Source organism: Passer montanus, unplaced genomic scaffold (genome assembly GCF_014805655.1).
Source record: "Passer montanus isolate IOZ18808 unplaced genomic scaffold, ASM1480565v1 scaffold54, whole genome shotgun sequence".
NCBI classification, from domain to species: domain Eukaryota; kingdom Metazoa; phylum Chordata; class Aves; order Passeriformes; family Passeridae; genus Passer; species Passer montanus.
The window spans coordinates 2,347,233-2,360,278 of NW_024370374.1; the positions used below are offsets into that span (position 1 = coordinate 2,347,233).

Here is a 13,046-nt window from a genome sequence, read left to right on the forward strand (position 1 = left end):
TGACACAGGCAGTGCTCCCATGCAGCCTCGTGTGTTTTGAGCTCAGGCTGCAGGATGCAACTGAGGCTCTGACAGGTCTGAGCTTGGGTTTCACTCGTGTGGGCTGCTGAGCCCTGTATTTCAGCAGCACCAAGGTCTAACCAAGCTGGAGGTGTTTTCCCATCCCCTCTGCCGGTCTGACATGGGCTGTGCTTTCCTGGACAGTGCTTTCTGCTCGGGATGTCACCCCTGAGCTCAGCGGGTTCATTTCAGCTGTGCTTGCACAGGTCTGGTGTTACCACACCTTCCTTCTGTCCCCGCAGCTTTCCTGAAGCACTGCTGTTTTGTAAGCTGGGCTCAGATTGGTTTTTCTTTTGTTGCACAGTAAGAAGTCAGGCAGTAAAGCGGGCTGGGTGTGCTACAGATCAATTTGTGGTCTGCTGAGTTTCCTAATGCTGGTTTTTGATGCCAGCTGGTGTTTGCTTTCACCATCAGAGCTGCCCACGTTTGTGAGTAACTCCACTTTGGAGCTGCCCACTGCTGTCAGAGCCTGAGTCAGCAGCTCCATACAAGGCCAGGCAGGGTGCACTCGCCCTGTGAATGAGTGATGAGGTGACACAGTGTCATGGCAGGCCAAGAGCCTCAGGATTGCCAGCCGGGAATGCAGCATGCCAGTTGGGCTGGAGCCTTGAATGGGGGCCCTGTGCTGTGTGGGGCAGCTGCACAGCAGGGAGGGTGAGCCCTCTGCCAGCCCTGGGTGCCAGGCACCCACACCCCGCTGACCAGAGCAGCACTCTGGATTTTGGTGGTGCCTTTCACCAGAAAGCCCTGTGCCAGTCCTGAGTGGCTGGGGCTGTTTTGGGTAAGTACTGTTGTACTGTTCCTGCTTCACAGCCCCCAGGCTGTGCCAGAAGTGGCAAAACATCACATGCTCGCTGCAGGTTGGGACAACTGACTGCAGGAGGTTTCATTCTTCCTCCCTATCCCCCAAACAGGGCCCACCAGGAATTGTTTCTTGTCTGCTCTTCCATAGCTGTGGAGCAGGGGTGGAGCTGTCTGCCCTTGGGGCAGGGCAGCTGTGGCAGGGTCCCCTTGCACTGCCAGCAGCAGGGAGGGATAATTTCTTGTCCCCTCTGAGGGCCCTGCTGGGTGTCTCCACCTGGTCAGCCACCAGACCTTGTGTTTGGTGTGTGGGGACCCCCAGCCTGGGCAGATCAGGAGTTACTGGAGTTGTTTTCTGGACCACCCTTCCCACAAATACTTTGTTCCTGACCACCACTACCTTGAGTGTGTTGTAAGCCAAAGAAGAAAGATACAATTTTTTAATTTGTTGTTTTCTGGCTCTGTTCATGCTTTTCATCTGCCTTCAGGGATGTTCTTTGGGTTTGTGTGAGTTTTCATACTTTGGTTGACTTGGCAAGGTTCACTCCCCCTTTCTTGTTATGTGGGGCTCCCATTTGGTCTGACTCACTTTAGCCAAGAAATCCCACAGGATTTGCTTAAAAATGAATTCCCATCACATGACTTAAAACCAGCTAAAGAGGTGGAGGGAGGAGAAATGTGAACACTTCCTGCTGTTTGTGGCCCAGCAGCATCGATTTGATGGGGAGCTGGCTGCAGCTGCCTTGGTTGGGGATTTTCAGTGGAGCATCTTTGACCATTTTTGTCCATGCAGAGAGGCACGTGGGGAGCAGCCACTCCTGAGAGGAGCTGATCAAAGCCAGCTGCCCTGGGCCAGCTGGTGTCCGAGCCGCCTGGCACGGCTCTGCTGGTGGGGAGGGGAATGTTTTTTGGCAGAGGCCAGGCTTTGTGCCATTGTGGGCAGCACGTGCTCTGCCTGAGGTGGGGAGGAAGCGGCTGACCCGGTCCAGCTGCCCCAGCAGGAGCTTGGCTCTGCCCGAAGCTGGCGGGTTCCCAAGGCCGTGTCACCTCCGTGCCAGGTCACAGCAGTGTGATCTGCCTTGGCAGATGAGTCAGGAGCAGCAGCAGCAGCCCGGCTGGAGTCAGGCTGCCTCGTGGGGCAGGACTGGCTGCACGAATGTTGTTGTTGAGTGAGAAATGACACAGACTCACCAGAAGGCTGGCTTGCATCGAGCGTGCGTCTTCACTTGGGATCCTCTTTTATACATTGTTCCAATACAGATAGACCTGCTTGGTCAATTAATCAATACATTTCACCTGATTGGCTAATTAACAAGACACCTTTCTTATAAACAGTCCTTGAGAAAAACAAGAAAACAGAGAGTAGGAAAACAGCACCTGCAGGTTTTTTGTGATAATAAGCTGTCATCGTTTATCTTCAACTCCCTAAAGTCTCACAAGATGATTCTGGGAAAACTTATCTAGTTTTCTTGTTCTGTGACCAGGCTGTCACATCCATGCACAAACAGCATCTCCTGCTCGTGCCTGGTGCCGGCCCTGGCGCTCAGGCTGGGGCACTGGGATGCTGCAGCCATCAACGCCTGACACATGGCAATCAGAGGTGTCCCAGTGGGTAGAGCTAAGCCCCTTGGAGAGGGCTGCTTCTTTGGCACAGCTACAGTGGCATGCTGCTGCTGCTGGGCACGTTTCTGAAGGGGACCCGTGCCAGGGACTCCTGGGGTTTTTTCATCAGCTCAGCAAAAGCCATTGTAATCTCACCTCTGAGCACGGTGTCACTGCAAGCTTCCAGGGCTGTAGGAATATCCATGTAGCTCGTGTCTGTAACAGGCAGCATGATACAGACAAGAAAGATCTCCCCACTGCTGTGCTGCACTGTCAGCTTTGCTCTGGTAGCTGAGGAAGAAAGGCAACCCAAAGTATTAGCAAAACCTCTTGAGATCCCAGAGTCCCTGATCCCACATCCCAGGAGATTTCTCCATTCTTGTTTCTGGACCTTGGGATGACTTTGGCTCTGCAAATGGGTTGATCCAAGGCACGGTTTCAGAAGAATTTCCATTAGAAAAGGCAACATCTGTGGGGACATCAGGTTTCACTGCCATGTTCCTGCCTTGGGCACTGAGCCTTTGCAGGACAGTGATGCTGCATAAAGGTCCTGTTAGATGCTGAAATGCATACAGACTGAGGTTGCCGTTACAAAAAGTTATTTAAAAAAGAAAAATGGTAAAAATACTTTTTAGGTTATGGTGGATTATCACTCTGTAAACAATGTGAATTTTACAAGCCTGTCACTGAGAGAATCAGGGTTGCACTGAACTTTGAGTGAGCAGAAGAGCCATGCTGAATTTGCCTGCTTTTGGTTAGCAAGACAATGCCTTGTGCCCATGAGCTTCCTGAAGGGCTCAGCCAGGGAAAGCATCTCCAGAGAGATGGAGGGAAAGGTGTTTTATAATGTCTTTGTCCCTCACTGCTGCATCTCTGACTAATTCAAGGCCTGGTGCAGACATTTCTGTCTCAAATGCAAAGGTGAGCTGGCACAACGTTGAATTAAAACACTAGGCATGACACTTAATGGAGAGAAAAACTATGTTTTAAAGGAAAGGGGCTTGTATCTGTATCTGTCCTTGGAGTCTGCAGGGGCTCTTTGGCCATGCCCATGGGTTGGAGTGAGTTTTGACTGGCCCTGACCTCTGGGTGAGAGCCAACCCAGGTAGAAGCCCTGCAAGCTGAAGCCTTAGGAATACTTCTCAGTTACCACAGGGCTTAGCTAAATCCTTGCCCTGTAAGGAAAACAGTCATTTCTCTGCCCATGTGAGGAGGGTGAGGTGAGTTTTGAAATGCAGACAAAGGAGAAATTGTTTTTATCCCCATTTTTCATTGTGTTTGAGTGGGAAGGCCAGATGAATATGTGATTGTTCTGTTAAATTCACTGGCTGTGTTGCTGCTCTTAAGTAGCTGAAGGCAGCTAAGCTTCACTGCTTGCATAAAAAAAAATATTAAAACCCCAACCACCAAACAAACAAGCAAAAAAACAAACGAAAAACCCCCACAAACTCTAAAGCCATGTTCTTTGCTCTAAATGCAAGTCAAAGACTGGGGCAATTGTGGATTATGTTATGGATGAGAAGGATCATCATATGTGGGTAACAGCACAGTAAGGTGGGAGTTAACCACAGCTGAAGGAATATGCAAGTCAAAGACTGGGGCAATTGTGGATAATGTTATGGATGAGAAGGATCATCACATGTAAGCACAGTAAGGTGGGAGTTGACAACAGCTGAAGGAAAGGAAAACATAAATTCCTTTAATGCTATCAGCAAGCTGGAGCTGTGTACACGCAGCCCCTAAAGCAGCACGAGCACCCCGAGCTGTGCTGGCTCAGCAGCTGCAGCTCTGGCCAGGCAGAGCCCCAGGCTCAGCCCTGCACCCCACAGTCCCAAAGCAGAGCCAGGATTTGGGAATTAGCGCACTCTGCTCTCCCCGGCTGGCTCGGCGAGCTCCAGCATCCAGAAAGGGCACAGCACTCGCTGTCAGGAGGTTTCACTTGAGCCACTGCTGAGGGACTGGTGGGGTGTGCTGGTGCCAGAGCTGCTCTGACCGCGACACAGCGCTGGCACCTTCCCACGCGAGCCTTGTCCTGCTGCTCCAGCCCCCTCCCGCGGGCCACTTGAGTCTTTTGGCCCAGGATTAGCCGGGCCTCCAGGCCAAAGTGTGCTGTGGAGCAGGCAGGTTCCCTGCTGGAAGTCTTCAGCGTGCTGAGGCCCAGGGAGTAGGAAGCGTGGAGCGAGCACGATGGAAATGAAGTAAGGCCTTACGCAAATGCTATTTTGAGGCACTGCTTCCTGAGGCCTGGGCTTTCCTCTGATAAGGCCCCGCGCAGAGGTCAGCGGCATGGCACCACTCTGCACAGGCAGGAAACGGGGCTGTGCCTTTTCCATCCTGCACACGGGATACCTCTGCAGCTTTTACTTTTTATAAAGCTCACTTCCTCTGACTCAGTCTCTTAGCTTCTAGTCAAAAATCTCCTGTCCTGGGGAGGAAATAATTAGGGTGCTGGAGCATCTCTCTCATGAGGACAGGCTGAGAGATTTGGGCCTTGAGAAGAGATGACTGAGAGGGGACCTCATCAAAGTCTATCAGTGTCTGAAGGGAGGGTGAAAAGAGGCCAGAGTCTGGCTCTGCTCAGTGGTGCTGAGCACTAGGACAAGAGGCAATGGACAGAAACTGGTGCACAGGAGGTTCCACCTGAACATGAAGAAGAACTTCTTCACTGTGCAGTGGCTGTGCAGAGGGACAGGTTGCCCAGAGAGGGTGTGGAGTGTCCCTCACTGGAGATACTCAAGAACCAGGCACAGACCTAGGAAAGGACTCAAGCAGCAGCAGCAGCCTGAAGTCCTTCACTAGCATTCTGAGGTCCTGGCAGTCTCAACCTGCACTATGATGGGAACCAGAGCACTGAGGTTTACAGTCTGGTTTCCACCCTAAAGTCAGAATTCCAGAAAATCAGGGTCCTCCTGCTCAGCCTTGCTGTGCTGACATCTCACTGAGGACCTTGCTGGTGCTGCAAGGATGGGTGTCTGTTCAGGATTCAGGGAGTGCTGTGAGGCTGAAACTTTCTGAATGATCTGCTTCTAATTTAGCCTATCATCTGTCCAGGAGCATAAATGTGTGCCTCACCTTTGTGTAAGTACTCAGCCTTTGGGCTCATTCAACAGAAATTAGTTCACAGCCCTTCTGTAACTGCTAAATAGGAGCTGTAAAGAAGTCCCAGATTTCTTTTTGGATGCATTGTTTGTATCAGAACATAACTTCTGCTTCTGGATCCTCCTCAAATGTGGCAGCGCTGGCCCGTGGCACAGTCGCAGGGTGGCTGGCTGGATGTGTCTGCACTGCTGTGGGGGAGCAGGTGATGACTGCCAGGGGGATCCAGGCCTGTGGAGCTCTGGGCTTTTGCTTGGATTGGCCACACTCTCCCCCCATGGTGCTTACACAAGGCTGGCAGCAGCACATCCCTGCTGCCTGAACTCGCTCCTCCGGACCCCTGCTGTCCTCAGGGATTGAAAACTCTCCTGCTTCTTAGGAGGTGGTGAAGCATCCTCAGAGCCTACAAAAAAACCCCGTGATGTGGGACATCTGGGGCATCTCTGCTTTCTGTTTGAGCCTGTTAGCCAAGGTACAGCCCTCTGATGAGGGACAGAGGTTCTGCCGTTAAACTTTCCAAATGCCCTGCAGAATGTGTAAGGCAGTGCTGGAGTTCATGTGCCCATGTGGGTGTCCCATGCACTGAAACACCAAGATGGTCCAGTCTCTGCTTTTATGGAGCTGAGTGCAACATAATTTATTCAATTTATATGTCTCACTAAAATACTGATAAAATATGTCAGTAAGGAGTGGGTTTGCCTTCAAATCCTAGAGTGGTTTGGGTGGGAAGGGACCTACAGAGAACTAGTCCAACCCCCTGCCATGGGCAAGAGCGCTGGTCTTGAACCTGGTTGGTATTACTGTGGATGTAAACTAAACTTGCTCAGAAAGGACTTTGCTGTTTTAACAGCCTTCTGAGGGGGTCAGCTCCTGGGTGCAGAGTTCAAGAAGGGGAGGGATTGCGATGCCAGAAAGAAATTTACAAAATAAAAAAGCAAGCACAGAAATGTACCTCTCTAGAGAGGTAATGGTGCCATCCATCACTGTCATCTGGTGTCCTGGATGGCACCCTGAGGTCCCTCACCAGCTCTGTTACATGTCCCTAATGGTTGGGAACTGGATGTGCAGCAAGCTATTGCAGAGGGACATGTTGACTGGAAATGTGTTCACATTCAGGAACCATGCTAGGAATCACTGTAGGTTGTCTGTCTGTGGGTTTTGATGGTCTCCAGCTGTGTGTCTGTTAGTCATAAACATGTTTTCTCCTCTTTCCTGAGAGCGTGGCAGGGAAAGCATAGTGAGTGAGGCGGGAAAAAACACAATGAATGTGCAAGCCAGTGGCAAAACTGACTTTCTTTAGCAGCACCTGAAGTGACCTTGGATAGTGTTTATTGCCAACATAGGTACAGAATTTATAGAAAGAGCTGGCAAACTATTATTTGCATGTGCTTGCTCTGATTTTCATGTAAAATGCACCATCTTTTAAGGAGAAAGTTGAGCTGAAGGATTTGGGGTTTACAAATAGGCTCAAAACACTCAATTTTACTTAGCTGCTGGAAACTACAGCATCTTTGGGTGGGTGGCCTGGTTGGGCCAAAATAGAAGTCAGACATAAAAATCAGAGAGGTATGAATTTCTTCCCATCTCCCAGAGGAAATGAAACCTCTGCAGTCAAGAAACACGTGGCTGCTGTGGTGCCTCAATTGAGCTGGATGCAGGGCCTGAGCATGTTGAAGCTAAAAACTCCTGCAAAGGGAGTGCACTCCTCAGAGGGAGTGGGGTGAGTGCACTCCTGCAATAAATGGAGGCACTGCAAGTTAAATAGGAGTTTAATTGATGTTAACTAGATGGTTTGCACCAGCAGATCAGAAAATAAGCCATGTCCCAAGTTTGATATTTCCCCCCAGGTGTAAATTAGAAGCACCAGTGTTGAATTGGATGCAGGTAAAGCACCACATATGGGCAGTGAACCAAGCACAGCCACTCTCCTGGAGCTTGTCATTTGGCCCTTCTGCACCCAGCCCCAGGGAACTTTGCAGCTGATATGTTTGTGTCTATCTGCTTGAGTGGGAGATTGTGGGCAGATAAGGTTGCTCAGAAATGAAGGATTTCACAGGGAGAAATGATCGCCTGTCTTAATCACTTGGAGTGAGCCAGGGAAACATGGCTTTATTCTTTGTTTCCCCTGCCTGAATGTGAAGTTCAGGGATAGCGCTGTTCAACTGCTGGAATGCTCCTTCTTTTCACAAATCAGAGTCTGTATTTGCTGTACCCAATCAAAAATAACCTGAAGGGTCTGTTTTTGTTTTGCTCACTCCCGCTGTCCTAAACTGACCTAAACTTGCAGTGTGAGGCTGAAAGTTCAGCCATCTAAGCACGGTTGGTTCATCTGCCTCCTGCCACACACACAGAACCATAAGGGGCTGGAAAAGAGCACATAAATCCCTATTTGTGTGGCTGGCACGTGTGGCACTGCTGCCACCAGGCACCAGGCTGATGCCCATCCCACTGAGCAGCACCAGGACCCGCAGCTGCAGAAGCTGAGGCTGCTCATGGAGGTTCCTTCTCTCTGGATCCAAGCTGAGGAGCCCTGACAGGGCTGTACTGGGCTGGAGGAGTGTTTCTGCCATGCCAGGCTGCCAGTGCACACGCTTTGCCTGTGCCTTTGGGGACAGCACAGGACCCCAGGCAGAAACCACCAGCAAGGACCACTCAAGCGCAGGGGCGAGGTGCCCCATGGACTCCCTCCTCCCCTAACAGCCTGCTGTCACCTTTGTGCCTCCCCAGGCTGCTGCCTGCCCGTGGCTGGTGAGCCCAGCTCCCCCAAGAAGGCGAGGAGCACCCCTGAGCAGCAGGAGCTGGAGCGCTGGTTGTCACCCCCTTCCCCCGAGTGGGCCATCGTGAGGGTGATCCCCGAGGAGGAGATGGCCGAGCACAACCTCCTCGCCGTTCGAGTCATGGTCACCAGCGATGCCAGCAGGTACTTGAAATGCAGCTGAACCCACAAGAGCAGCTTGCTTTTCTCTGGAATGCTAAAGAAAATCATGACAAAATATAGTGCTGGATGTGTGTACAGCTTGGGGGGGGGGGGGATGTACAAACAAAACCCCCCCCACAAATGCTCAGAAGAACAGTTGTTCTTAACCGCAGCCATAAATCCCCACAAGGCACATGAATCACTTTGCAGGAAATGTTCAAGCATTCCCATCCCACACAGGGGCCTGAATCAGAGGGATAAACATTGCTGTGATCAGCTTGGGGTCAGCTCTTGGAATGGACAGTTTTTGTTACACGAGGATTTGGGCAATGGGTGTGTTGTGGCAAAAGGTGCATCCTATGATGTGGCCACCTCCCACCCTGGGCCTCATCCTGCAGCTCCACACCCTGGGCCTCTCCTGGGTTTTGAGAGCCTGCCCATCCCTGAGAAATCTGAAATTTTATGAACCTTGGGGAGCTGTCAGAGGAAGCCCAATTCTACATACTCACAAGAATATATTTGCTTTTGGGCAGGGTTCTGTGGCAGTTTGTTCCATCTAAAGATTACATTGGTATCCTCTGACTAAAGCACTTTGCCTTACTGACAACTAAACAGTAAGAGGGGAAGTGAAAAACAAAAAGGAAAAAAAGGCAAACCCAAGAGACCAGCTGTTGCAAACACTGCTGCTCTGCAGGGAAGCTCATTCAGATCCCTGACATCCTCTAAACACCCACTTGTGGTGCTGTGTGCAGCTTTTGGAGAGCAACCTGGCTCTGAGAAATGCAACTTTCTGCTATTCCCTGAGGTGGCTGTAAGTGGGGTTTGTGCTCTGTGAGTGCTGTGTGCTCTTACAGGGAAGGATGAACCTGTCCATGAGGAAATGGAGAGCACAGGGAAAGGTTTCCTGCCTGTTTGACAGCGCCCCTGCAGAGCATGTGCTCGCATCCCCTGCTAACACCCTGCAGCTCCTGGTGTCCAGGCAGTGATGAGAGGCAGCTAATCCCCCTGATCTGAGGGATCAGCTCCTTCCCCTGGGGCTGGACAGCAGTGCCCCTGGCTCCCTGCCAGCAGGACGTGGCACAGTGGGTGCCAGTGACACAGGGGGTGACAGCACAGCGGGTGCCAGTGGCTCCCAGGGGAACGTCCCACTGCCCCCTCTGCCTTGGACTGCTCTGGCAGGACAGTCCCTGCCTGAAAGGGGGGAAAAGAGAAACAGCAAGTGCCAAATGGCACTGCTGAGCTGGCTGCAGGGAGCTCTGTGGGACTGGGAAAATTACCAGCTCGGTGACACAGCTTTGCAGTTCAGGCTTTAGGTACTGTGAATAATGACCCCCTTTCCAGCAGAGACAAGAGGAGAAACCTCATACTAGAGCACTTACCTCTTTGCTGGCCAAGGAAAATACGTGTTTTGCTCTTTAAAACAGAAAGATATCAATCAATGTTCATGGCAGGGCTTTTTCTTTTCCTTTGGTGTGGCGTTCTGCCCAATCTCAGTGTGGTGTCTCTCCATCCACACAGGGTCTCAGCTATCAAAGCCTTCATGTATTTATACTTTTACATATATATGGCTACATCTATCTGTATGGTTGACATTGCTTGAAAGCTTAAAAAGTGTGTTTTAGCATGAAATTCAAGGCCAGTCTGATTCAGCCTGCTGACAGAGCAGTGCACCTGGAGAGGTGCTCACTTCCCTGCTGTCCTGCCTGCCCTGGCCTCCCAGTACTGCTGGTTGGATCTGGGTGAAGCTGGGGGCCAGGACTGGTGGGTGCTACCCAAAAGTGTGCCTTTATACAGGCCTGCAGCCTCTCCTTTCCCCTTCTTCCTCCTGGGTTGTGCCCTGGGCTGTGACAACAAAACCCTGCTTTCTTCTGTGTAAACACAGAGCAGCGTTCTCCTGCCATGCCAGCAGGACTGCTGACGGTGTGAGCCCCTCTTCTTTTGAGGCACAGCTGCTCATCATCACAGTAAATCTAAGAATTAGGTTGGCAGTATTGTTTGCATGCAAAAGAGGCTGAGTGGGATCCTGCTGCACTCGTGTGTGGCAGTGGGAATGTGGTCACATCAGAAGGGCTGACGGTGTCTATTTCCTACAGCCTGGACTTCAGAGATGAAAGAAATGGCCTGAATACTAGAAAAAGGGCTAATAATCACCTCAAACAGTCGTTGTGCCCTGAGGCAAGGTCAGGATGTGCATATCATCCACACTGGTGTTTGTGTGGTGTATTTTTAATTACATTTACACAAAGACATGCCATTATCTGCCTCTGTGAGCAGCTCAGGTGCCTCCCTGCACTGCTCAGTGTTACATGGGCTGGCCCAGTGGCTCCTAGGAATGAGGAGAGTTTGTTTCCTTCTTTCCTACAGACACCTTTTGCACATTTGAAGGCTGCTTGGGTAGCTTCACTCAATCCTCTCTCTCTAGACTTATGCTTACAATTTCTCCAGCTTCTTGGCTCAGCCTTACTTGCTGGGCCTGTGGCTGTCCTCATGCCTCTCCTGCAGGCTCCCTTCTCCTTTTCTTTTCACAAATCTGCAGGAAAAATATGAAAAGTGTAGAGTTCTGACCCTTGTGCATTGTTTGAGAGGTTTCACCCCGAGTCCCTCTCAGCAGAGCTTTGGTTCCAGGTGCTGAACGTTGTGGCTGTGCGTGCAAATCCAGACTCTGATGGGAATGGGGATAGCTCAGCTGGGTAGCACCTACAGCAAACCACAGTCCTGTCATAGTGTTGATGAAAGAAGGAAAAAGAGGACATCAGCTTTGGCTGCCAGGCACCTCTTCCTCTGAAACACCCACACTGCTGTCAGGGCTCGTGCACCCCCTGAAATGTCCCACTTCCATCTTGCCTTTTCCCTGTAGCTCTGAGCTGGAGTCTGAGTTCAACGGGGACTCCTCGAACTCGGAGGCGAGCGAAGGCCAGAGCTGGCTGCCGGCGCCGCCCGCCTGCTCCAGCCCCATCCAGAGGTGGGCATCGCTCCTCAGGAGCCCCGTGGTGCCCGAGGAAAGCTCCAGAACATCCAAAGTCGCTGATGGTAAGCAGTATCCTGACCTGGGGGTGCTCCAGCAGCTTCTCTCAGGGTGCAGGTAGGGCTGGGGGAGACCTTTCAAAGTGGAGGGTGTTCCCTGCAGTGTGGCCAGGTTGTCTTTTTGGGGGGTTTTCTGCCTTTTTGGTGCTGTGACTCAAGCCCCATTTCCATAGTGCAGGGTAACCTGGAGGAGTTGTGTCTCGTGCTTGGCTTGCAGGAGTGGGGTGAATGTTTTCCCACCAGTAAAGTGTCAGGATGGTGTTAGGCAATGCCATATCTGCAGCACTGCCTGGGCAAGGGCGAGGCTGGCAATCACTAGAGAGCCCTGCTTGCAACAATTTGGGTTTGCACAGGGAGCTACTGCATGGTTCTGTAGCCAGTGAAAGCACAGGGAGGAAAGGCTATAGCTAGCAGGGAGGTGGGGAGAGGCTTGGGAACAATCTGCCTTCAAATGGAAAGAAACTCTTTTTCTGCAGCTGGTCAGAACTAAAAGATGTGCTAAAAACAGCCAAAGACATGGTTCTGCAGAAAATAAAAGGCCACCAGCATTCTTTTCTTCCCATTTCCCACCACCCCCACACCCATATATGCATTTTTAATCCAAGCAGAAAAGAGGGGATTTTTTACAGCAATTTTAATCAATTCTTGAATAACAGAGCCCTTGTTTAAGGCAAAAGGACAGCAGCAGACCCCAAAACGTGCCCAGCCATGTAGCCACTGAAGGATTTCATCCCTTTTCTTCCGCAGTTTCACGCTGCCCCATCCCTGGCTGCCGAGGTGTGTTCCTGCCACCATGCCCCGTGTTTGGGATCAGTGGCAGGGTCCTGAGCTGCTCCCGCATCCCGGGTGCGCGCTGCCCTCTTCCGGCTGCAGGCTGCTGGGAAAACGGAGCCCTGCCGCTGGGAAACTGAGCTTCTGTCCCTCCACTCCTCTGTTTTCCCCAGCTCCACTTTTGCTCTCTGGCTTTTGCTGCATTAGCTGACCCTGTGTCCCTTCTGTTTCTGCCCAGCACTCCAGAGAGCCAACAGTTTTCAGTCCACGGCGTTAAATAAATATCAGAATTGGAGGAGAAAAATCCAAACCAGTGAGTAGAGCCTGAGAAGTGAAGTATCTTCTATTCATGCTGTTTTCCTGTCTTTCAGTTGTCTGTTTTCTCTCCTTTCCTTTAGAATTTTTGTATTTTTGAGTCACTAGTCCCTACTAGTTTCATATTTTGAGTCACTAGTTGAGAAAACAGAGGTCGAAAACACACCAAATGTTTCTTTCCATTTTCTTATCAAAAGATCCAGCTCCCTTTCTGTGTGACTGTTCTCTGTGTAGCTATACCCATCAGCAGGTGGTGTCCACTTCAGCTCTCCAGATGGGAACGCACACTCCTGTCCCAGATATTTTGTCTCTAGCCCACCTGCACTGATTGCTTTTGATCAGGTGGGACTCTGGGTCTGACCTGGTGCTCCTGGAAGTGCCTGTTGGCACACTCCCACTGGTGCTGTCACCTCTTTTCTGTTGGGGAAAAAAACCACAAAAAACCATACACCAAAAAAAA

General features: G+C 51.1%; 1 protein-coding gene across 1 annotated transcript in view; it reads left to right on the forward strand.

Moving 5' to 3' along the window:
- The first annotated feature begins 703 nt into the window (after positions 1-703).
- Positions 704-13,046, forward strand: part of MICALCL (MICAL C-terminal like) — a 39,948-nt gene continuing 27,605 nt past the window's right edge. The window contains exons 1-4 of the mRNA XM_039725149.1: positions 704-841; positions 8,287-8,479; positions 11,334-11,506; positions 12,510-12,584. Of these exons, the coding sequence (XP_039581083.1) occupies positions 8,424-8,479; positions 11,334-11,506; positions 12,510-12,584 (304 nt within the window). The 5' untranslated portion in view covers positions 704-841; positions 8,287-8,423. The remainder of the gene's footprint in view (positions 842-8,286; positions 8,480-11,333; positions 11,507-12,509; positions 12,585-13,046) is intronic.